A 22,533-nucleotide genomic window follows, 5' to 3' on the forward strand; every position below is an offset into this window, starting at 1 on the left:
TGTCCGGATGAAGATACGTTACGTCTCCTATGCGGCTCTCCCAACATTCAATGTTTGAAGGATCAGGCCACCACAAGGATCCCTTTAAGCTCCGTGCACATGTGGTCTATCCACTTTACTTTCACGCAATGATGGACTTTGTCTTCTATATACCTTTGCATCGATTGCGACCCTCTCCACCATCCTGGATTTCAACGATGCCTTATCGGCAGGTGTCCGGGCAGAGGACGCGTCCAACGCGTTGTGGAGACAAACGGTGCAAACACCAGGGCTGGCCCTATGCAGCGCTTTGGGACAGGTATATTCTCCTGTGAATACGCCCTGGAAGGCGCTTGGCCGCTGCAATTGCATTATGACTGCTATTTTCAATGCCATGGCTCTTGGAATGACTCATTGTGGGCAGCTGCAAAGGCAATCGTCAGAGAGGGACTTGAAAACCGAGTACAGCAGATGGCAATGTACAGATTGGCCAGCAGCTGGCTCCGATCTACAGTCGGGTTGAATAGCTACAGCAGCAAGACGAGAACACAATGTCTCCTGCCTATGGAACCACAGCACCACGGTTTTATTATAAATGTAAAGATGAAAATCCGCATTGAAGTGTATATCCATGGTAACGCCATCGGAACACACTGATTCGAGAGGAGCTCTTGACATGTCACTCCACCAACAAAGACCTGTCATCATGTTGATTAGTTCGTCGGGACTTCGCGGTCCAGTTAGCACCACTTCTTTTTGCGGACACCACGATCCTATTCCGCAGTCGAACGTTGACAGGCCAACCCGTCTGTCCGAACTCGACCGCTCCGCTGAGGTACTTGAATAGTATGTCCATTCTCTCGATCCACCCGGCGGCTGTGTTCTATCCGCAGCCAAATTTGGGGTTTGGTCCACCGGTCGTGTCCCGTAAACGCTGGTCGCAGATCCCACATCTTACCATATCTTCAAAGCTCCCCGATAATCGCAGTAAACCAATTTGGTCGCTAGGGAGCAGGGCCATCCCTAAGGCCACTGAAGTTACACTCCGCGGCAGGTGGAGCTCATGAATGCGACCATGAACGAATCCCAGATAGCATCCTTCATTATGGACCATCGTTCTTGGCTTTGTGAATTCAACCTTCAAGGCATCGTTCTGCGAATAGGTAGCTGGGACGACCCGCTGGCTCCACTAACCCGGCTCAGCGGCAGCGAGAAATTGAAAGACAAGCAGAAACATCAGAGCACCGTCGCTGTGCCCATCGTACTCAGCCCGTCTGGAGTCTGTCAGTAGCAATGACGGCGAGTGCTCGGTGCGATGCGGCGACAGAAAGACGGGCTTCGCAGCTGCGCCAAGACGCGGGGACACTCGAGGGTCTGGGGGAGGCCCGATCATATGAAGCGGCTGCCACCGTCATCGGTGTTTAGCTAGGGGCGGTGACGTTGGGGCGTCAGGGAGGCGTTGGGGGCATGCGAGCGGGCGTTCGTCCTCGGGAGGAAAGGATTGTCCCTGGCGTCGCGATGGATACCGGATTTGTGCGACCCTTCAAGGTCCATGAAGGGCCACGGTCCGGGACCATGTGGAGTCCCCTTTTTCTGGGGGTAGTTGAGGGCACGGGGATTTCTGGAGAGCACGGGGAATCGGGAAAGGATCGACCCGGCAGAATAGTGTAATACAGTAGAGAAGCGCGTGCCATGAACAAGAAATTGTGTAGACACAAGTGTGAAGCTCTCGGTGTGGAGAAGCGCGGGTTCACAGGGCCTCGGCACTTCCGGCGATTCACATGTTGGCCCACGGCCATTTCATCATCCTTCCCTCTTATATAGCTCCGCGAACCACTTTCTGTCGCCTCCTTTACATCTACCAATAACTCTGTCATCATATCCATCATGCCTCTCAAGAACGGTACGTTTACTTGCGCATCCTCTCAATTCTCCCCGGGCGCATGCAACACATCGCAATCTTGGAACTACATTGCTGACAGCTTCCCCAGATTCTTTCCCCTCCTCCGGCGCGTTCGACGTGATCAACGAGACCCTGCAGGCCGACCAGAACGAGAAGAAGAATGCTGTCGACCAGGCCAAGGCCATCGTCGCCTTCAACCTGAAGAACGAGAAGGGCGAGGAGAAGAGCTGGTACCTCGACCTGAAGAACAAGGGCGAGGTTGGTGAGGGTGCCGCTCCCGAGGGCGGCAAGGCTGATGGTGAGTCCGGCCTACATCCTATCATGGTTGGTGCCATATTAATGCGATGTGTAAACAGTTACCCTCTCCCTTTCCGATGCCGACTTTGCCCAGCTCGTGGCCGGCAAGGCCAACGCCCAGCGCCTGTTCATGGGTGGCAAGCTCAAGATCAAGGGCAACATCATGAAGGCCACCAAGATGGAGCCCATCCTCAAGAAGGCTCAGGGCGGCAAGGCCAAGCTGTAAAGTCTAGATACCCTTTATTCTTACCAAGAAAATGTACATGAATACGCCCTTGGGTGATCTTTGCTTTCTCACTTGTGTTACGGACTGGCCATGTAGTGGTTCGGTGCTCTGAATGCGTGGAAATCGCTTTCATCTTCTATTCTGTTTCTGAAATGTAAAAGCCTACAGGTCTCGAACGTGTCCTTGTCGCGATACTCGTCCCTGGTCCAGGACTACATAGTACTCCGCATCCTTGACAGCTTCAATGCGATGTGCGATCGTGATGACCGTCGAAAGTTGTAGTTCCCCCCGAACAATCTGCTGGATATCGAGAGATGTCTCGTGATCAATAGATGCAGTAGCCTCATCGAGAATGACAACCGGACTGCGTCGAAGGACTGCCCGCGTGAGCGCAATGAGCTGTCGCTGGCCCTGGCTGAGGTTCTTTCCACCAGCCTCAATATACGTATCAAGGTTCCAGCCATGGCGGCCGCAGAGTCGTCCCAGTACATCGGCGCACTGCTGATCTGAGAAATCCTCGGTGGGATCAAGATTGAGGCGAATGCTACCAGGGAATAGAACCGGGTCTTGGGCGACGAATGTGACTCGGGTGCGCAGTGCCTGAGTGCTGACTTCGGCAATATCGATGTTGTCGATTATGATCCGGCCCGTTTCTGGTCTAATGACGCTGAGAAGAGATACCGCCAACGTAGACTTGCCGCTACCTGTCCGACCGATGATCGCAGTGGTAGAACCGCCGGGGATCCGAAGAGACACGTCCCTCAATGAAGGATCGAGGTGTGGTGCATAGCGGATTGTTACATCCTGAAAGGTGATGTCGCTTCCATAGGTCGGCCACGCCGCCGGGGGCTCAATGGTTCCGGGCGACTCTTCTTCGATGTGAAGCAACTCATCAACTCGTTCCACAGATACGAAGTCCATCTGTAATTGACCGTACTGTTTGCATAGAGTATGGGTGGACTCGACAAAGTTATTCGCAGCTATGAGCACAAATGCCACTAGCCCGGGGGTTATGTTTGTGTATAGAGCCAGAGCAGTAAGGCAGAAAGTCGAGAATGCGGACAAGCTTTCAAAGCGATACATAAGCCATGCCTGTAATGACCAATAGAAGTGGTCCATTCCCTGGAACTTGTCGACCACGGAGATAACGCGGCTCTGGAAGCGCTCTTCGGCGCGAAAGGCACGGACCGTCGTGAGGCCGTGAAGCAACTCCCCGAAATTTGAGAGCAGCGGAGTCAGAGAAACCATCTCGAGGCGCCTGAGGCTTTGCGATGTTGGGAGGAATTGTAAGAAGATGAGCACAAAGGCCACCGTCAGTACCAACGAGAGGACCAGAAATGCCGGAGTTGCAGTGGCAATTACCAAGATAGAGGAGATCCAGGTAATAGCTTGAAATGCAATAATCTGAAACTGCTCGCTAATATTGCCGTCTACCACGCCAATGTCCGACGTTAGGCGGTTCATCAGCCGGCCCACGGGAGTGACATCGAAGAATCGGAAGGTTGCATGGCTGACCCGAACCATTACCTGTTTAAACAGCGTTTTGCCAGCAAAGTAAACGATAGCCAGCATGATAAACTGTGCTATAAGCAATGCGGCTGCCTGGAAGGAGACGATGGCAAAGAAGGCCCAGAGCCATGGCCGCACATCATCATGCGGAGGTGGGAATTGGTCCATGGGGTTGGAGGGCACGAAGTATGCGTCCATGGATGAAGTCGCAACCAACATTGTATCTCCAGGAGAGCCTCCTCTCCAGCTCGACTGGCTTCCAAAAACCGATGAGCTCGTATTGTATGCCTCACCCCACCCTTTGAGGAACCACGATTGTCCAACAGATGCCAAACGATACACAGTCAGGACCAAGACGAGTGCGAGCCACCAACGATATTTGCCAGCTTTTATGTAGTTCCAATAAACTCGGGCTTTGACGCCCCATTCCGCCCGATGTTCATCCTCGATGAATTTGTCTGGCACGGCTGTTGCCTCATCTTCGAGACTAACTTCTCCCTCCGTCTCTGTTTCAGAATCCGTCGACAGCATCGACGGTAATGTAGACTCCTTTCCAAACTTAGTTGAAGAAATAATGGCATCTCTGTCGTGGACTGTACCATGCCCTTCGTCAATTTCAACAATTTGGCAGGCAATGGGGAAAACTAGTGCAGTGCGATGCGTGACGAGAACGATTGTGCGGCCTTCCATTAAGGGACCAGACAAGCATTTGCGAACTATGAACTCAGCTGTGTTGTGATCGAGAGCCGATAAGGGGTCATCCAGCAGCAGAACACGGGAGGCACTGTATACCGCTCGTGCAAGTGCCACACGAGCCTTTTGGCCTCCGGAGAGACCAATACCATTCTCACCCACGAACGTCAAATCGCCATGTTTGAAATTCGAGAGATCTGGGAGTAGGGCACAGGCATCAAGCGTCCGTTTGTAGCGTTGTTCGTCATATGAGGCAGAGAACAGGATGTTGTCACGGATGCTCATACTTTGCAACCATGGTGTCTGGGCGCAGTAGCCCACCATCTCATTTGGAACGAGATAAGAACCACTTAGCCGGTCGAGTTCGCCGAGTAGAGCTTGGAGAAAGGCGGTCTTCCCCGCCCCGACTTTGCCACTCACAACAGTAATTCCCTTAGGAATGGTCACGCTGATACCAGTGAGTACAGGTGTTGTTTTTCCAGGCCATGCAAACGAGCAAGACTCCAACTTGAAAGGGGTTTCGTCTGTGGGATCGTCAAGGGGTAGTTTGTCTTTGTCCGGCTCTTCCATAAAGTCTTCAATGCGCCCGAGGGCAATAGACGCATTGATGAAAGCCGTGATCAAACCAGGAATATCTCGCAATCGAGTCTCGAGCATGGTGAAGAGTTGTAGCGCGGGGAATATGATATCAATACGTAGGTCACGTCCAGCTAGCACGGTGTAGGCGTAGAGAGCAATGACTGGGAATACACCACTGGCAAACGCGTTGATAAAACGGATCAGAATATTCCATAAGCTAGTGATGATCCGCAGGTTCAACTCATGCTGCCGAGCTTCCATTACCTGTCGAAGCCAATGCCCTTGCCAACCATACCATCGGAGATGACGGATTGCTTCCACAAACTGGGATGTGATTTGCAGACGAGAATCAGTCGCGGCTCGCCTTTTCTCTTCCCATCGGAGAAGAGTTCGGGTGATAATGGCATTAACCCCCTGCGCAACCAGAACGGCTAGTATACCAAGGAAGCAGGATGGGCCGAAGAAAGTCCAAACCAGACAGATGGCAATGATCAGACCCAAAGGCTTGTCAATTAGAACGTCAACCTCCCAGAATCGCTGAGCCACGTCGTAAACATCTCCTCGGAGGAGGTTGAAAATTTTGCCCAGAGATGCAGCCTCTTTAGTCTTGACCGGCTTAACTTTTCTGCGTTCAGGAAAAAGACGATTCCAAAACCCAGTTTTCACTGGAGGTTCTTCCAGCCTTTCTCTTGCTGCATCATCATTCATGCCTTCACCCTCTTCAGTTAAAATTTCCTGCTCACCATCGATCTTCCTTGCCCCGAGGATGTTTTTCCGGGAGAGGGCCTTCTCATAGACCATCATCACCATCTCTCCTCTAGACCTCTCGTAGCATCGTCGGCCGTACCAAAGATTCAATACCTGGGACTGAGCTGCCACAAAGCGGAGCACCAAGGACAGAAGCGCGTAGGTCAATGGTACTCGCTTTGGTTTGGTCGGATCTTGCATGGCCTGCAAAAGTTGCTGAAGCAGGACTGGCGTAGAGAAATCACAAAACATCTGGACAGTGGCAATAGCGGAAATAATCATAATATCGAGGCCATTCGCTTTCAACAGGCGACCAAGGACAGCGCCGCGAATGCGACGGAACTTCTCATGTAGCCGCCGATGCTGAAATTCATACCCTAGAAGCCACACGTCTGGCTCATGCAGCTGTCTTTGCCGTCCAATGGAAATAAGAGGTGCCATCCAAGACACAGTCAAAAACTGCCATAGTCGTAGGTTATCTTCCGGGCTGCGAAAGTCACTGCATGGTGCTTGACCGACCCCACTGATATTAAACACAGGGAATGAAGGCTTTCGAAATGGCATCAGGAAAATTGTGAGGCAAGCACCCAGGCTAGCAGCCGCAGCAACATAACGGGCGATTGTCTTGACCTTTGAGCTTTCACCGGAGCTCATGGCCCATGAGATCTCAACGCTGAAGGTCAAGATGAAGAATACTAGCATTGATAGTGAACATGACCTTGGTCGGTTAATCGCGATCAACACGGCTGCTGTAGCCTGGTCCCCGTCAGTAACTGTCGCTTCAAATGGCTCACGCCACTTACCCACGAGGCCACGAGAATGACAGAGGGCAGGTCAATTCTTGGAGGGAAGAAGTGCAAAATCTCCGCTGAAAATCCGATGGCCGAAAATGCGAGAAGAGCAAACGTCCATTGAAGAGACTGTTTCACCTCTTCAAGCGGAAACTCTTGATATTCATCCTTCTCCGAGATGAAGGGAAATGTCCATTTGGGACGCCATCGCCGCAGCACAGGGCCCACTGACTGGCACAGCGCAACAAGGAAAACCACACTCGCCGGCACAATTACGAGATAAGGTAATGCACAGGGTGATAACCATGCATTGTCCGGGTCCTGGATTGGTCAGCTCGCTGCGCTATCGACGCGAGGAGGTGCTTACCCAGAACTGATGACAGCTGAGCCGCTCAGTGTCGTGTACGAGAGGGATTTGATCCATTATTCATCCCTCCGATAAGTCAGCAATCATTCTCCTGCAATCTGTCGTCAAGTTGTGATGTGTCGCGCTGTGCTGCATTCGTTCAGCGGGGCTGGGGAACAACATTCCTCCGGTGGGTCATAGATATCTGGATACAGTGCTGTATCAATTGAGCTTCAACTAAAATTGCAAGGCATATCTCTACAGGAATTCTGGACCTACTGGTGCTTTCTGAGTGCCCTCGGGCACTCAGTTCTCTTATTTGATTAGCTTATCCCTAATTGAAGATGCCCAATGAACCACCGTTCACCAAGCATGGCAATACCAGGCTAAGGAGCAGAGATGAGATTGTTACTTGGTTGAAGAGCTTTTACTATTCCCTTTCTAATAACATATTTTATCTGGTACTTGATGGCCAGGGGGCCAACAATTCGGCTCGGATCCCCGCAACAATCCCACAAGTGACTAGAAGACTAGTTCGAAACAAAATAACTCACCGCCACGATCTCGCCCAAGCCCAACTCCCTTGCCACCGCATCAATATCAAACCTCATCCGCTGAAATATGCCAATCGGTTTCTCCTTTAAATTTGGCGGAATGCTCGAAAGGGGGTTCTGGCTATATAAAAGGAACACATAACGATGGGGCGCGGCACCAGGGGGTGGACCTGCAGCAGCCCACGGCGCAATCGCAGGCTCGTCGCTTTTGAGTTCCTGGTTTGACTGCTCGACTTCGAAGCCAGTCTGAATCCAGTGAGCGATCGGGCTGCAAACGTTCCACGACACGAACGGCCCGTCTAGGTCGACAGAGATAATTGTGTAGGGGCCTTGGGGAAGGCCTGGGGGTGCAAAGAGCGTCGGAGTTGACTGAGTGTCTTTTGAGTGTTATTCGAATATCATGATAATTTTATCATACGATATAGGGACTGCCTTACCTCCCTTGGCAATTTTCTCCCCTGGAGCGACCTTGTGCGCACTGAGGCTTAAGCTGAGAGTGCGGTATGTGCCGTTTTTGAGGCCCTGGAGGATCGCCTCGTACTTGGAAACGTCTGGCATTTTAAGTACCCTTGCAGATAGGCAGTGTCACACAGGGACCAGAAAATGGAAATATTTGACAATACGCTTCTTCTTCTTCTTCCAGGAGGCTGAAGTAGGACGGCCAGCTTCGTGCTCGGGCTATCAGCCCCGGTTCCGGCCCGGGACAGGCCAGCGAGAATTAGTGCATTTGATGCCCTCTTACAGTGAGCACTAGAGTCATAGACAACTATTCACTAATATTTCTATCTGATCTATTATAAGGATGAAAAAAAAGTCAAGTATGATATAAGGAGATCTATAGTTTAGCGTCTACACTTTACCCTAGCCCGTGGTATATTTTCTCCTCTCTAAAAAGTATCTCTTCTTTATTGTCACAACCCCCAGCACTGGAGCTGCACAATAGGTCCCTCTGCCTAGCAGGACCCCAACCATATGACCTTGTTGAGAAATGAAGGGGAGATCAGACGAAAAGAAGACGGACGTGTAATTGATAATAAATTCTGATACTGTTTTCTGCTCGTTCTCAGGGGGATATTTACATCCTTTTCCTGGGAATTATTTTCTATGGAAAATGCATACAAAATTGTTCTTTCACACCGCTACTCGGTGATCCATGAACGAACTGGATAGGAAACCAGAAGAGAAGGTGATGTAGATGAGGAAACTGCATATACGGGCTGCTTATGCGGCCTAGTTTCGAATAACTATCCTCATGTACCTAGCTGACCAATCAGCAGCCATCGGGCAGAGAGATGCCGACCGATGTTGGCGCTCTAGGATGGGGGCTCCAATATTCAACAAACCTTGCTTAGCAATTCATATAGGATAAGAAGCCTCGCTGGCGCGAGAAGAGATAGCCAGTGATTAGTCTAAATACACATCTTAGCACCTAGTTCTAGCACCTGGCTAATCATCGGAGTTGTTCACTTATATTTTACTAAACCCCACAGGACTAGGCGTGGTTCTAATATTCTAATCGCTTGTGGAGGCGTTAAAGTTGAAGATCATGGAACGCTACACATAATTTTTTGCGGAGAAAACAAGGCTCACTGACTCTAAAGTTATTAACTGAGACTTTAAAAAATACAGAAAAAAGGTCGTAAGGATAGAGGAAGAGTAGTCTAATCTAAGTATCTAAAGGAACGGGCTTGAGCATACGCAGGATCCACCAACTCGAACCTAGAGGTACTCTATCCCCGCGTCCGGGAAAATTAGAGAAACCTCCCAGCACGAAAACCCCTGAAGGGCATGCGACACTTTGTTTAGTCATCATCAAATGGGTACATTCACCTCATGCCCCATCCTTTGCATCTCGCAAGACATGATCAGACTCCAAAGGTGTATTCATAGTTCGTCCTGCAACAAATGGCGTAGCTAAAAGACCCAGAGCTCCAATGCCCGTTATAACCTCAAAGACTCCGTCCAGGCCATACACATATGCAGTTAGAGCCCCTTCGCGCACCGCAGACCCAACTGGCAACGTTTTAAGGGTGGCAACAAAACCTTCTGCATTGTAGGCGATGGTACTCGGAAGTCCCAATTCACTTAGTTTTGTTGCCATGAAATTCTGCAGCACCGTCCCACCTATGATAACACCGATGGCAAAACCCAGCGTCCGGAAGAAAGTGTATAGTGAAGCGGCGTATGCCACATCTTTGGCTGGCGAGGAGGCGTGCGCTGCGACCAGAAGAGCGTTGAATAGGACCCCATGGCCAAGGCCCACAGCGGCGAACATGAATATCCAGGCGACTGTGCTAGTGTGCTTGTTTAGTATGATGGTGGCGCCGGTAGCTGCGATGGTAGCGACCCAACCGAACCAGAGGGCCCAGCGGTACCGCCCGGTTTTGGAGATAATGACCGCCACTACTATGCTCGTGGGCATAAGGGAGACAGAGACGGGTAACAGGCCGACTCCATTCATGACGGCAGACATAAGTTTGACGGCTTGTAGGTATAGAGAGATGTAATACAGTTCACCGTACATCTGAGGGGGAATGTCAGCAAAGCGTCGTTGTCCAACTTTTATTGGAATGCACAGGAGACCGGACAGAAAGATCTCACCATAATTCCTTGGACAATAGCGGCAGCATACACGGCCAGGGAGGATCGATCCGTAAGTACCGACAGACGTAAAAACGGATGATTAGTCCCCAGGAATTCCCAGAATCCTGTTGCGACGATTCCACCCACGCCGAGGCATAGTGGAACCAAAGTGTGATAGCTCCCCCAGGAATACTGCACTCCGCCCCATGAGAGACCAACTAAGAAGCTGGAAAGACTCGTAATAAACAATGCCTGGCCGATCCAATCGACCGAACGAAGTTGCACCGCGCCTTTTTTGAACCTGACCGACGTGAAAAGCATCAATCCTGCCACGGTCGAGAGCGGAAAATTAATGTAGAAGACCCAGCGCCATCCAGTTGAGCGGCTGGTATAGTCCTCAAAGCAGCCCCCAATTAGGGGCCCAAGGATAGTTCCTAGTGCCATGGACAACTGAACGATGGCAGCAAACTTGGGCCGTTGACGCAAGGGGATAATATCAGTGAGAACAATCATTGAGAGTGGAATGAGTCCACCTCCTCCCACACCCTGGATCACACGACCGGCCAAGAGGGTAGCCATATTGTGAGCGACGCATCCCACAATGGATCCGATCACGAAGCAGCTCAGGGAGGCAACGAGCATGTTTCTCCTGCCATAGATGTCGGAAAGCGACGCCATGATAGGCTGGAAAGCTGCGCAGGGTACCAAATATGCGCTACCTACCCAGAAAGTGCTGGTGGCATCACCGTTCAGTTCTTTGGCTATGAGCTGTATCCATGGTTAGCCTACAGCGAACAGTTGATTGATGGAGACAGGTACGACCGATAAGGCACTGACTGGAAGAATAGGTAGGAAGATGGTCATGTCCAATGAGGCCATCAAACCGATGATTGAGAGGCAAAAGAGGACTTGAAACACCTCTTTGCTTGCTTTCCATTCTGTCTCTGGGGCATTAAGTATCGATGCTTCTGCGGCCCCGTTATGCTTGAAACTTTCAACAATCTGCGCTTGATTGTCCTGAGCCATTGTGTGTCGACTCGACTGTGTGAAAAGGTGAGGAACTGTAAATATGAAAAAATGGTTCCGGGTGATCGCGACCTGGAAATCAAACAGGAAATTGAAAATGGCCTCAACCTAGATCGCTGAAAACGTAGGCGTCTTCGAGTAGGTAAGGGGCCAACTATTGCCTTAACTTGCACTATCTCGGATCTGTGATTCGTCCTTTGATCTTAGTTGAAATAAGAAAAAAAGAGGAAGAAAAACCTGGCGTCTTCGGGCTCGGTGAAGCTATTGATTACTGGCACTGTCTCCGGATTTGAATTCAGATTTGAGTTCTCTAACCGTATTATGCTGATCTTAAGTTGAAAAAAAAAATTAGGAAAAAAGAGTAATAGATAATAAAAATAATAAACACAGGATCAGCCGCCTTGTCACAACTAACTCAAGACAAGGGGATGCTATGTAGATCGGACCCACTATACAAGCGACGAACAACAGTTCTCCAGCCAAGCTTTTGTTTCGGTAATACTGATACCCGAGATGCCCAGTTGTCTAGGTGGGCTGGGCCCGCACTCAGCTGAAGAACACCTCCACAATTTTAGGATGGGCCACCAATGTGGCGCCGAGCTCCAAGTTATGTGGAAACTATGGTAAAAACCGCTAGATCAAACTTCTGACTAGTCAGAAGTTTGATCGGACCTTTTGGCCTAGTTAATTCACGTGTTGTAGCGGACGCAGGATTACAGTTATACGGTATATTGATCACGTGCGGGTCCCAATACTCTCCGAGCCCTCAGGAATGGAAATGAGACACCTCAACTAAAAGTCAGGCCTATTGTGATATGTCACCTTCACCGTTCACTCACAGTAGTCAGCTAGCTATCCTCAAACTTGGTGAAAAAAAAAGGCATAGAAACATGCACTATCTTCGTGGACTAGGTCTTTTTTCACCGACAAAGCTAGTCTATGCAGAGAATTGACTCGGTTTGTATCAACTATGGAAAAAAATGAACAGAAAATTTTCTCATGGCCTAAGGGAGTTTGCGACCAATTTGCCGAGTAAATCGCTTGATATTGTTTTCGGACCCTTTAAACCCCTCCTGCAACTACAATCTCTTCTCCTGAATTTAAACTATCTCAATCTCACAGTTCGGTATGGATCCAACTCGCGTTTTTCGCCAGCCCCATATACTCAAATCCTGGCCCCGATTTCGACACCGACTCCGCTAAGAATCCGGTGAGGATACATGCCCCCACAAACGAGTATCCCCGACTAAACCACCACGAACAGCTACTCCCGTCCTTAAGATCCACGGATATGATAGTAGCAGCCAGACTAACCGCTCCTCCACCCACAGTAAAAGCAAAGTAGAGCGGTCCCAGACCTGCCAGCACACCCGTCATAGCGAGCATCACAGTCATAACGATGGCCAGTATCGACGTGACAAGCTTTGTTGAATCCTGGAATCGGACGGCCATGCTCTTCACGCCCGAGTGGATATCATCCGCCACGTCTTGGTGCGCGTAAATAGTATCATAGATCATGCTCCAGAGGGTATTGGCCACGAAGGCACAGATAGACGGGATGAGTGTCTCCTTTGCCATAGGGTCGACATCCACTGATCTAGCGGATGCGAGAAATGCCACGCCAAATGTCGAACCCAGCACGATCTGCGGATAATAGGTGAAGCGCTTCGCGAAGGGGTAAAGCGTGGATAGCAGCACGATGCCACCGAAGTAGCGAAGCAGGGCGATGGGCATGCGGACGAGAAGCAGTATAATCACAACAGTTTGCCCAATCGCAAATAGATGCGATTGGAAGCGTGTCACGGCCCCTCGCGCTACAGGCCGCAACCGGCACCGCTCGACCTTTCGATCGAAGTCCCGATCTACGCTGTCATTCCATGCGCATGCTGCGCCGCGTGCTAGCACACAGCACAAGAATGCGGTGATGCTGCGGTCGAGGATGAGAGCTATCGGTGGTTGAACAGCAGCTATAGAGGTGGCATAACTGATGCCGAAAAGGCAGGGGGCATAGAAGGTGATGAAACCACCTGGTCGATCAATACGCATGAGCTCTGCGTACGGGACCCATGATGCCGGGAGGTAGGGAAAGATGTAATTTGTGGGCCGCTTGTATACGGTGGGCTGGAATTCCGGCTTGCTCATGATTGTGGCTGTTGGATTTGGGAGAAGAAAGATTCAAGTTGATTTCAGAGGGGAAAAATAGAAGCTTGGATTCATAAGACGGTAAATTGGGGGTTTGCTGGACACCGGCGATGCAACATACATCTTTTATAAACCGTGTTAGGTTCGCAGCCATACTACTGGCTGCATAGCGCAAAGGGACTCTTTTTCTCCTTCACCGGTTACGTTCCTCGCGTGGACTGGAGAGATGCCGATCTTGAGACCCAACCCTTGCACCAAAGAGCCAATAATCTCAGGAATAATATACTCGCCTTCCCTGAGGGTCCATAAGAAAAAGATGCAGCGTTGACGAGCAAACTTGGTCGTATGCATGGCGTCAATCGCAAGCCTTATTTTGCATTAGTGGGTACCCTAGGACAGCTAAGCTGACGGATCCACGTAATGAGAACGCCATATGGATCCGCTCGGACCGGCCAAATAATTTACAGCTAAAATGTTAGTATATTTCAATAATTCGATCCTTTCGGGAAGATAGAGCATCCCACTGCGGCGCCATTGGGTACTTTTGTTGCAGTGTGATCGGGCCGATACGGGTTTGCATATTTTCTTTTTGTGTGAACTTGGAGGCACATTAGTCTCTTCAAACACCTTCAATTGACAGAATTGAACGAACAGCAGAATACAGCACAGCAAATATGAGAGTTGTTATTGTGGGCGCAGGTCTGGGTGGTCTAGCCTGTGCCATCGCCTGTCGTCGTGAGGGCATTGACGTGGTTGTTCTTGAAAGGTCGCCTGAAGTTCGAGAGGTTGGGGCGGGCATTCAGATTCCTCCCAATGGCGGCCGCATCATGCGAGATCTGGGAGTCTTGCCCCAGCTGCTTGACCAAGGGTCTCAAGTCCAACAGGTGGACTTTCGACGATATAAAGATGGTCATCTTTTGCGTTCAATGCCATTTGGCGACGATATCACGCGAGAGTATGACGCTCCATGGATGTACGTTCTTTGTCATTCACTAATATTTCCGATCATTCCTGCTAAAGAAAACTTTGGCTAGAATTATTCATAGAGCTGATTATTATCGAGTTCTTCTCGATGAAGCAATTCGGCTTGGAGCCAACATTCGATTCGGTGTCGAGGTCGAGCATGTCCTGACCGACGGACCGGAAGCCATCCTCGCCGGAGGTGAAAGAGTGTCTGGGAATATCGTGGTTGGAGCAGATGGTAAGTATGGTTACATAGCCTTCCAACGCCAAGGTCTCCTCTAATCGGAGTAGGCATCGGCTCTCTTGTTAGACACAGCGTTCTTAACGACACTGTCTCTTTGGTAGAGACGGGTGATCTGGCCTACCGGGCAACATTCCAGAAAGAGCAGCTAGAAGCCCTCGGTGACGATAAGGTCAATGACTTATGTCAAAGAGTTGGCGTGACGAGCTGGCTAGGGCCGGACAAGCACACTATATTCTACCCTGTCCGTGGCGGCAAAGAGTTCAATCTCGTTCTTCTCCGACCCGATAACTTGACCCAGGGTTCGCGTCGGGAGAAGGGCGATATCCAGGAAATGCGGGAGAGCTACGCAGGCTGGGATGAAACGTAATTCAACAAAAGCCCAGGCACAACTTATGATCCTTGACTGACTCCTTGACAGACTCCAGAAGATCATATCATGCGTGCCCTCCATCGACAAGTGGAAGTTAACACATCTACCTGAACTGCCGTCATGGACGAAGGTCAGTCATTTTCTTAATCTGTCTCCCAAACTCAGTCATGCTAATTACAGTTATATACAGAACACTGTCACTCTCCTCGGAGACGCTTGTCATCCAACTCTCCCATACCAAGCCCAAGGAGCCGCAATGGCAGTCGAAGATGGGGCAATTATCGGCAAGCTTCTTGGTCTTTTGCAGGCCCGATACCGCAAGCTTGAGAGAGATCCATCCTTGTCGGACAATGAGCCGACCCCGGAAACTCTCATATCTTTGCTAAAACTCTATGAGCAGATTCGCAAGGCGCCCACGACGCGAAGTGTTCAAGCGGCGATCATGAATCGAAAGCTTTTTCATCTGCAAGACGGACTTCTCAGATCGATTCGAGATTTTCTTTTACGATACGCGGGCGTTACTCGAAAGAGCGACTGGACTTGGCTTTCTTCCTCTCGACAGAGACGATCTCTCGGATTAGATGTGTTGAAAGACTGCTCAATAGCGTTCGAGGCATGGGAAGCTTCTTTCTTTTGACCACCCACTGCCATATATGTAATCATAGACAAGAACATGAAATCAGGATACATCGAACACTGCCACTGCGGAAAAGAGTGCTGGTTTTAACATTTGCACCGAAGGACACCGATTAACGAGTATGCCGTAATTATTTTCGTTGAATCGATGTTTGAACCCTGATGGACCTGTTCCAGTACACGATGCTATAATTCGGAACCTCCACCGCACCTGCAGAGTGGCAGTTATAGTTTGACAGATGTGTCACAGCAATTTGTGAGAACCAACGTAACGATACATGGGATGACATTCTGTTATTTAGCGGTGATGACCGAGGAATGATCGGAAAGTCAAAAAAGAGTGCTCATTTTCCTCCGAGATCAGAACGTAATTGTGACGAGAAATTACAGCTATACCAAGGGAGGGTGCGATCTGCGTCCCGACAGTTCTCACGAACCATCACCAATTACCGAAATAGGGCAGCTAACTAAGATCAACGCCACGATATACGCCCCACTATGCAGGAACATGAAAATGGCAACGATTAACAGTTTGTGGAGTGAGTTGTCGGCAGACTAGTACCTAGGTACCGATTATCATGTTTTCAATTCTCGTATTTGGCCAAGCTTGCGGCGTCCCCGGATCAGGGCATCCTTACACCACGGAAGTCGTATCCACTCGAACTATGGATGCGTTCCAGCCAGTCTCTGGAAGCCCGAAACTCCCTTGATCCATATGGGCCCGCTCTAGACCCACTGCTGACAACTTACTGGCAGTGTACGCGGTTAAATTGTTTCGCGCCTGGCCGCATCTCATGCTGTTCAGCTTCCACATCCCATCCTTTCCTTCCAGACGATAAGCTGCAATTGGAAAGCCGAATTCCCCCCAATTTGGACCATGGCTACCCCATCGACCATTACAATGAGTAAGGGCCTTTTCACGGGCAAATGGGTGATTGTGCGTTCCCGGCAGTACTAAACCTACTTAATAAACCATGACAGCTAATACCACCTCTAGGACAAACGATTTTCACCCTCTCCAGAGCCAGGATTAAAAGTTGTATGTGGACTACCATCCTGGAGTTGGACGCATAGGCACTTTACTAAACACTACGGTTCAGCAAGGAATCACTTGGGTTCTACGCAAGGCAGTGGCTCTCGCTGTGGTGACCCTGCACATCTCCATCTCATCACCCTCAGCCAGCCACTTATCCAACACCACTGGCTCGCAGCTTCCCTTGCAGGAGGAACTGTATCTTGCAGTTCTGCAAGTGCCCACCGCGGGGCTGGCACCAATTCCTGAGACGAGGATCCTGGACTGGGATCGACGGGCGCCTCTGAGAGATTTTTTGTTTGGGGCCCGCCAATCTCGGAATCGCTTCGTCCCTGGTAAAAGGGGGCTGTCTGGCCGTATTGTGCCTGATGTTGTTCCCGAGACGGCGATTAATGACGAGTTGATTGGCCAGATGCTGAGAGGGGAGATTCTCCCTGGTCAGGAGCATGGAAGTGGGTTTCTGGTGGAGGGTGACGGTGAAGGGGCTGAGAATCCGGGGCTCTGGATTCATAGTTTCGATTCTCGGGAGGATGGGACGTGGACTGTGGAGCAGGTAAGAACCTTTCTTCTTGGCGTCTTTTTTTGACGGGTTGTGCGGAGTGCATTGAGCGGGTCGGTTCAGCTAGCTAATTTTTCATTGTTTACAAATGTAGGTTTGGGGCTTTGAGCTGGTTGGTGGGGAACGATACCATACGCGACGGTTTGTGGTTGCGAATAGAGATGGTGTTTTTGAGATGGGTCGCATTGTTTTCTCGTATCTGGGGCCTCTTTAGGTGGGGGGAGGCTGAATGAGAGCTCCACCCATTGGTGCTAAGCCGTTTGATAGCTCATGGTACCCGTCAGATGTCAATCACTCCACCCCGTAGGGAGCACCGAGTGCCGATCACATTAAGATCTTCGGGTCGATCGTCAGCGCACGGACAATGAATTAAGCCCCCACTATAAGCCGTGGACTGTTTATTGAACGGTGAGCAGTACCTTCCCTGCCGAACTATTTGCTGCACCCACCGAACAGTGGTCCCGGAAAACACGTCACCATCCGGTGAGCACTTTAATAAATCGGCCAGGAGAGGTATATGGTATTGATGCAGCTCAGCTAAGCTTTGGAAGCGGTCAGTAGATGACATCTATGCTTAAAAAAGTCATTGGTACGGACCGGAGCCAGAGATCCTTAGCCAAGATTCGAGCTCTCAAAATCACTGAACTCGACAGAATTGTGTCACGCTTGAACGCTCATCTGCATCATGAGAATGGCCATCTTCTCGAGCGAGACGAGACTATTTCGCCGGAGAACCGCCACAGCCAAAGTACAATGCTCGATGACCATTTCAAAGGCATATCCTCACAGCGAAGCATTATCACCAATCAAGCCAAGTCCACTTCGCGATTCGGAAGAAAAGACAGCAGTTGGAGACTCCTCGCCGAACGAATTCCTTCGAAGCAGCAGCTCCTCCAATCCAGAAAATAATGAGAGCCGACTAGATGATTCGGCAGTGAGCGCACCATGCGATTACATCCGATCACTTGCTTCCAAGAATGTCCGCGGGAAAGTCATTCAAGCCTGCAACGTGTGGTTCAACCTGTCCGAACACCTCACCACCGTCATTATCGAGATTGTCTCGGACCTCCACAACGCTTCCCTGATCCTAGATGACATTCAGGATGACTCCTTGCTCCGCCGCGGAAGTCCAGCAACGCACTGTATCTTTGGAAATGCGCAGGCTATCAACAGTGCCACGTTCATGATCATGAACACCTGTTTGAAATTACAAAATCTACAGCTGTCGGACCCAGCTCCCATGGAAGCCTTGCTAAAGGGGTCGATAGAGCTGTTCGTTGGCCAGAGCTGGGATTTGAAATGGAAGTTCCATATCCACTGTCCGTCTGTGGAGGAATACATGGCCATGGTTGATGGCAAGACGGGTGCAATGCTCAAGGTGATCATCTATCTGATGCACAGCATGTCTGATCAGCGTCACAACAACAGTGTTATCGCCCTGTTCGATCGACTGGTTGTCCTTCTCGGACGCTTTTACCAGCTGCGAGACGACTACCAGAATCTCCAAGACGACACATACACCGAGCACAAGGGGTTCTGCGAAGATTTGGATGAGGGCAAACTTTCGTACCCTATCATCGTGTGCTGTGATTTTGATCACGTCGCAAGAGACATCATTCTGGGTATTTTCCGAGAGAAGCGGAATCCCGCTATGAGTGCGCTGCCCAGGAACACGAAGATTTACATCTTGGGTCTGATTGAACTCTCGGGGGCATTCCAGGCTACGTGGGAATTGTTGCAAAGCTTGAATAAGGAGACTTGTATGGCGCTTTCGGCTCTGGAGGAAGCCACGGGGAAGTCGAACCCTGCGTTGCGACAGATGGTCAAGATGTTGATCACCACTGTACAGCCGCCCAAGGCTCGGTAATGTGTTGAACTCGATGTACGTGCAAGGGGGTTTAGGTATTATTTTCTATCTGTTTGAAGGAGTTTATTATCGATTAATGTTTGTTGTTCCTAATCACTACGATTTGAGCTTCCTCGGCAATCTCTACAAATTCAATTAGGCGTACTTTTGCCGGTGATTATGCATAAGCCAGCCAAACTTAGTTCAGTAATTTCTTTTTCTCGGTGTCAGATATGGGTACCTCAGCCCCCAGCCTTCAACGTCAGGGGGCCAATAGTGCTGCCGCGTATCAAAATAAAAACTGTCCCACAGACCTAGTCATTCATTCAGTCACCATACCGTATAGAGCAGCGGCAGACCGATCCTGTCGAGTACCTTTCGAGGCATATCGGCTGCCCAACAGTGGGTCGATCCACTGCAGTCAGCAATAGTGCGTGTGTGTCTTCCCGCTCGTCCCCACTCTGCTGTAGACTTTCAGCCTTCAAAGTCCATAGGATGCATGCATTGACAGGGTTGAAGAAAGCTGGAAAAGAAAATACACAACTCTCCTGGGTAACAGGTTTTTAGGTTTGTTTGATATCTCAGCGTGGGCTAATGTATTGCCCATCGGAAATGGTGGCACGCTATCTATTCCGCATGTACTTCGTAATAATAGCGATAGTACGTAATCCGACATGATTATTAGTACGGGTTAATTTATTCCTTGAGCTAGTACGAGAAAGTGATTATTGGCTTATGAGCTTAGGTTCAATTTGAAGTGCCGTACATAAATGATGGGTATTTTGTTTAAATCTCCAGGCCACCGACTTTACCTACCTCCAACCAACCCAACTTCACCCATTTCTTATCGTACAGTCCTGCAATTCTCAATCCCACCATGCAGACCGAAAAAAGACCCCCCTTCAAAGTTCTCATCGCCGGCGGCTCAATCGCGGGCCTCACCCTCGCCAACGCCCTCGCCCGCGCAAATATTGATTTTCTCCTACTAGAAAGCCACAGCCGTATCGACGCTTCAATTGGTGGTGCGTTGACAATCGTCAGTAATGGATTACGAATCCTCGATCAAATGGGTATCTACGATGATATCAGCAAATACCTCGAGCCGACAGGGGATATATACACATATTTGAAGGATGGGCGATTGTTAGGGAAGATGGATACGCCAAGAGTCATGCAGAAACGGTACGTAATTTCTTCACCAAATTTGGTGTTAGACATGAGGGGATATTGATGGCAGAGTAGACATTTTTATCCCGTCGCTTGGTTGCCGAGGGAACAACTGTTGAGGATATTGTATGAACATGTACCGGACAAGAACAAGGTGCTGGTGAATAAGAGGATTTTGAGTGTTGATCATTCAGATGAGGGTGTTGTTGTGCGTTGTGAGGATGGGAGTGAGTACGCCGGCAGTATGATTGCTGGTGCGGATGGGATTCATAGTACGATTCGGGGAGAGATGTGGAGGTACATGGAGGAGAGCAAGAAGTGGAAAATCAAGGCTAAGAAAGATAGGAAAGGTATGTTTCCCTTCTACAGTGGTTGACAAGATGGAGGTTCCAGGTGCAGACCTAATGTGGTCGATAGCTATGACGGCTGAATACGCTTGTATTCTGGGAATATCTCGTCCGACAGAGGGTCTCAAACCGGGCGAAATCCATCGGACCTGGGGTAAGGGCTTCACAACCTTTGTGAACGTCGGGAAAGGAAACCAGGTCTTCTGGTTCATCTTCACCAAGATGGACCGCAATTTTCAATATCCCGGGGTACCGAAGTTCACGAGAGAGGAACTAGATGCGCGGGTTAAGACGTTTCTGGATACGCATGTCGGTGCGGGTATCAAGTTTGAATCGGTCTATGAGAATGTTACGACTAGTGCGTTTGTTCCACTCGAGGAAGGAACTTGTAAGTCGTGGACCTGGGGTAGATTTGCGTGTTTGGGGGACTCGGTTCACAAGGTTAGTCCTCCACTTTTGCCCGCCAACTATAGCATCATATGCCAATTATGACAGACAACGCCCAATATAGGTCAAGGCGCCAGCCTAGCCATCGAGGACGCCGCATCACTAGCGAACCATATTGTGTCTATGGTCAACAGCACGAGTGGTATGCCATCGTCGGTTGATATCACTGAGACACTCCCGAAATGGGCAGCGGGTTTAAGACCAAGAGCGAAAGCAATCTGCGATGCAGGAGCTACTTTCACAAGATTAGAGGCGCTGGCGAACTGGCCGCTCAAGTTCGCTGCGCTGTACATTTCGCCCCACATCGGAGGTGTTTTCGCGGATCTTGTCAGTGTTTGTGATATTGGCGCACCAAGGTTGAATTTCCTGGCATTGCCAGAGAGGGAGGATGATTCTGTGGCGACTGAGAAAGGAGCAAAAGAACGGAAGTGGAAGGTAAGTTCCTTTATTCGAGCATTCTGGGCAGTGAATTTGATGTTGAAATGAAACTTTGGTTGGGTGAGGGATCTTGGGCAATGTCGTTATTTCTATCTCTGATGTGGATGGACCAGCTACACTGTACGTTTAATTTGCAAAGGGAATTACATGAAAACTTTCAACATTTCCATTGTATGACCACATCCACTCCCCGGTCCTCAGTGGCTCTCATGATCTCATTTGCAAAATAATCCAACAAAACATTATATTGCATACCGCTGGCCTTGTAGGGCGTTGGATCTATTAACTCGGGACAGCCAAGGAAAATATTATCGAAATAAAAACATACAACAGCAGGGATTCGCTGGTGGTCACCCACCCAACTACTAACCTGCCGGCGTGTGGCTTAAGTACGGCTGAGCGGACGGGAAGCCCTGTTCTCCACACCCTATGGTCGTATGTACGGGTATACTCATGACAATAATCTATAATTTGCTTTAAATCCTTTCTAATAAACTTGTCTCAGTGGAGATTCAACTCTACTTTAACATTGAATGTTGTTTATTTGTGTTGAGCACTGGTGCAGGGACCACCGAGCACACCAACGCTATACTGATACCGACAGAGACCCATACTCCGCTCATAAAGGTCTCTTCTCTTCCCATTCTAGATGGGTCGTGATCAGACGGGTACCAGAGCAAACTGGTCGAATGGGACTTGCAAGATCTTTATCGCGGCTATGAAAAATGAGTTCTCGGTCAACCATTGCTTCATCTCATTTGTGCTCACCGTGGTGAATATTTCAGCGCCGAGATATCTCGCAAACTGGATTGCTGCTGAACCAGTGGCACCAGCCGCCGCATGGGTAAGAATTGTCTGTCTCTGGTGCAAACTCTTCATTATTAAAGAAACTTTGACAAGCTTCACTATCAGCAATAACGGTGCTGACATCAGCGAAAGCGACAGTCGATTAGACCAGCATAAATAGGCGAATGACTACCGGGAGGGCGAGTTCCATATGTTGCACTGACATAGCGGCTCACCTGTTCGATCCCTTTTGCCTAGGTAAAAGGCCGGCTTCCCAGGCCGCTTCGTTTACACTTTGTGTTGAGGAATTTTGTGGCTTCGG

The 22,533-nt window shown here is 49.7% G+C and overlaps 10 protein-coding genes across 10 annotated transcripts; 6 read left to right on the forward strand and 4 right to left on the reverse strand.

The window, feature by feature from the left end:
• Window positions 1-582: 582 nt before the first annotated feature.
• N7498_009232 (uncharacterized protein) lies at window positions 583-1,046 on the forward strand (the record flags this gene model as incomplete). The annotated part of the gene is made up of 2 exons (XM_058456288.1): window positions 583-613; window positions 697-1,046. The coding sequence occupies 2 exons, from the start codon at window positions 583-585 to the stop codon at window positions 1,044-1,046; spliced, it is 381 nt and encodes a 126-aa protein (XP_058303187.1).
• Window positions 1,047-1,866: 820 nt separating this feature from the next.
• Window positions 1,867-2,405, forward strand: N7498_009233 (SCP2 sterol-binding domain-containing protein; the record flags this gene model as incomplete). The annotated part of the gene is made up of 3 exons (XM_058456289.1): window positions 1,867-1,882; window positions 1,971-2,180; window positions 2,239-2,405. 3 exons carry the CDS (start codon window positions 1,867-1,869, stop codon window positions 2,403-2,405), a joined length of 393 nt encoding a protein of 130 aa, XP_058303188.1.
• Window positions 2,406-2,567: 162 nt separating this feature from the next.
• On the reverse strand, window positions 2,568-7,148 carry N7498_009234 (uncharacterized protein; the record flags this gene model as incomplete). The annotated part of the gene is made up of 3 exons (XM_058456290.1): window positions 2,568-6,689; window positions 6,737-7,045; window positions 7,092-7,148. The coding sequence occupies 3 exons, from the start codon at window positions 7,146-7,148 to the stop codon at window positions 2,568-2,570; spliced, it is 4,488 nt and encodes a 1,495-aa protein (XP_058303189.1).
• Window positions 7,149-9,455: 2,307 nt separating this feature from the next.
• Window positions 9,456-11,233, reverse strand: N7498_009235 (uncharacterized protein; the record flags this gene model as incomplete). Its single annotated transcript, XM_058456291.1, has 3 exons — window positions 9,456-10,148; window positions 10,226-10,975; window positions 11,045-11,233. 3 exons carry the CDS (start codon window positions 11,231-11,233, stop codon window positions 9,456-9,458), a joined length of 1,632 nt encoding a protein of 543 aa, XP_058303190.1.
• A 1,116-nt stretch (window positions 11,234-12,349) lies between these two features.
• On the reverse strand, window positions 12,350-13,375 carry N7498_009236 (4-hydroxybenzoate octaprenyltransferase; the record flags this gene model as incomplete). The annotated part of the gene is made up of 1 exon (XM_058456292.1): window positions 12,350-13,375. One exon carries the CDS (start codon window positions 13,373-13,375, stop codon window positions 12,350-12,352), a length of 1,026 nt encoding a protein of 341 aa, XP_058303191.1.
• Window positions 13,376-14,049: 674 nt separating this feature from the next.
• Window positions 14,050-15,589, forward strand: N7498_009237 (putative salicylate hydroxylase; the record flags this gene model as incomplete). Its single annotated transcript, XM_058456293.1, has 5 exons — window positions 14,050-14,348; window positions 14,422-14,576; window positions 14,630-14,945; window positions 15,001-15,082; window positions 15,143-15,589. 5 exons carry the CDS (start codon window positions 14,050-14,052, stop codon window positions 15,587-15,589), a joined length of 1,299 nt encoding a protein of 432 aa, XP_058303192.1.
• An 876-nt stretch (window positions 15,590-16,465) lies between these two features.
• Window positions 16,466-17,394, forward strand: N7498_009238 (uncharacterized protein; the record flags this gene model as incomplete). Its single annotated transcript, XM_058456294.1, has 4 exons — window positions 16,466-16,525; window positions 16,586-16,627; window positions 16,689-17,174; window positions 17,275-17,394. 4 exons carry the CDS (start codon window positions 16,466-16,468, stop codon window positions 17,392-17,394), a joined length of 708 nt encoding a protein of 235 aa, XP_058303193.1.
• Window positions 17,395-17,871: 477 nt separating this feature from the next.
• Window positions 17,872-19,047, forward strand: N7498_009239 (FPP/GGPP synthase family protein; the record flags this gene model as incomplete). Its single annotated transcript, XM_058456295.1, has 1 exon — window positions 17,872-19,047. One exon carries the CDS (start codon window positions 17,872-17,874, stop codon window positions 19,045-19,047), a length of 1,176 nt encoding a protein of 391 aa, XP_058303194.1.
• An 856-nt stretch (window positions 19,048-19,903) lies between these two features.
• On the forward strand, window positions 19,904-21,576 carry N7498_009240 (FAD-dependent oxidoreductase; the record flags this gene model as incomplete). The annotated part of the gene is made up of 5 exons (XM_058456296.1): window positions 19,904-20,208; window positions 20,269-20,543; window positions 20,611-20,928; window positions 21,052-21,422; window positions 21,565-21,576. The coding sequence occupies 5 exons, from the start codon at window positions 19,904-19,906 to the stop codon at window positions 21,574-21,576; spliced, it is 1,281 nt and encodes a 426-aa protein (XP_058303195.1).
• Window positions 21,577-22,085: 509 nt separating this feature from the next.
• On the reverse strand, window positions 22,086-22,304 carry N7498_009241 (polyketide synthase; the record flags this gene model as incomplete). Its single annotated transcript, XM_058456297.1, has 1 exon — window positions 22,086-22,304. The coding sequence occupies one exon, from the start codon at window positions 22,302-22,304 to the stop codon at window positions 22,086-22,088; it is 219 nt and encodes a 72-aa protein (XP_058303196.1).
• Window positions 22,305-22,533: the final 229 nt, after the last annotated feature.

The sequence above is a fragment of the Penicillium cinerascens genome (genome assembly GCF_028974065.1).
Source record: "Penicillium cinerascens strain IBT 15544 chromosome Unknown scaffold_4_segment0_segment1, whole genome shotgun sequence".
NCBI lineage: Eukaryota > Fungi > Ascomycota > Eurotiomycetes > Eurotiales > Aspergillaceae > Penicillium > Penicillium cinerascens.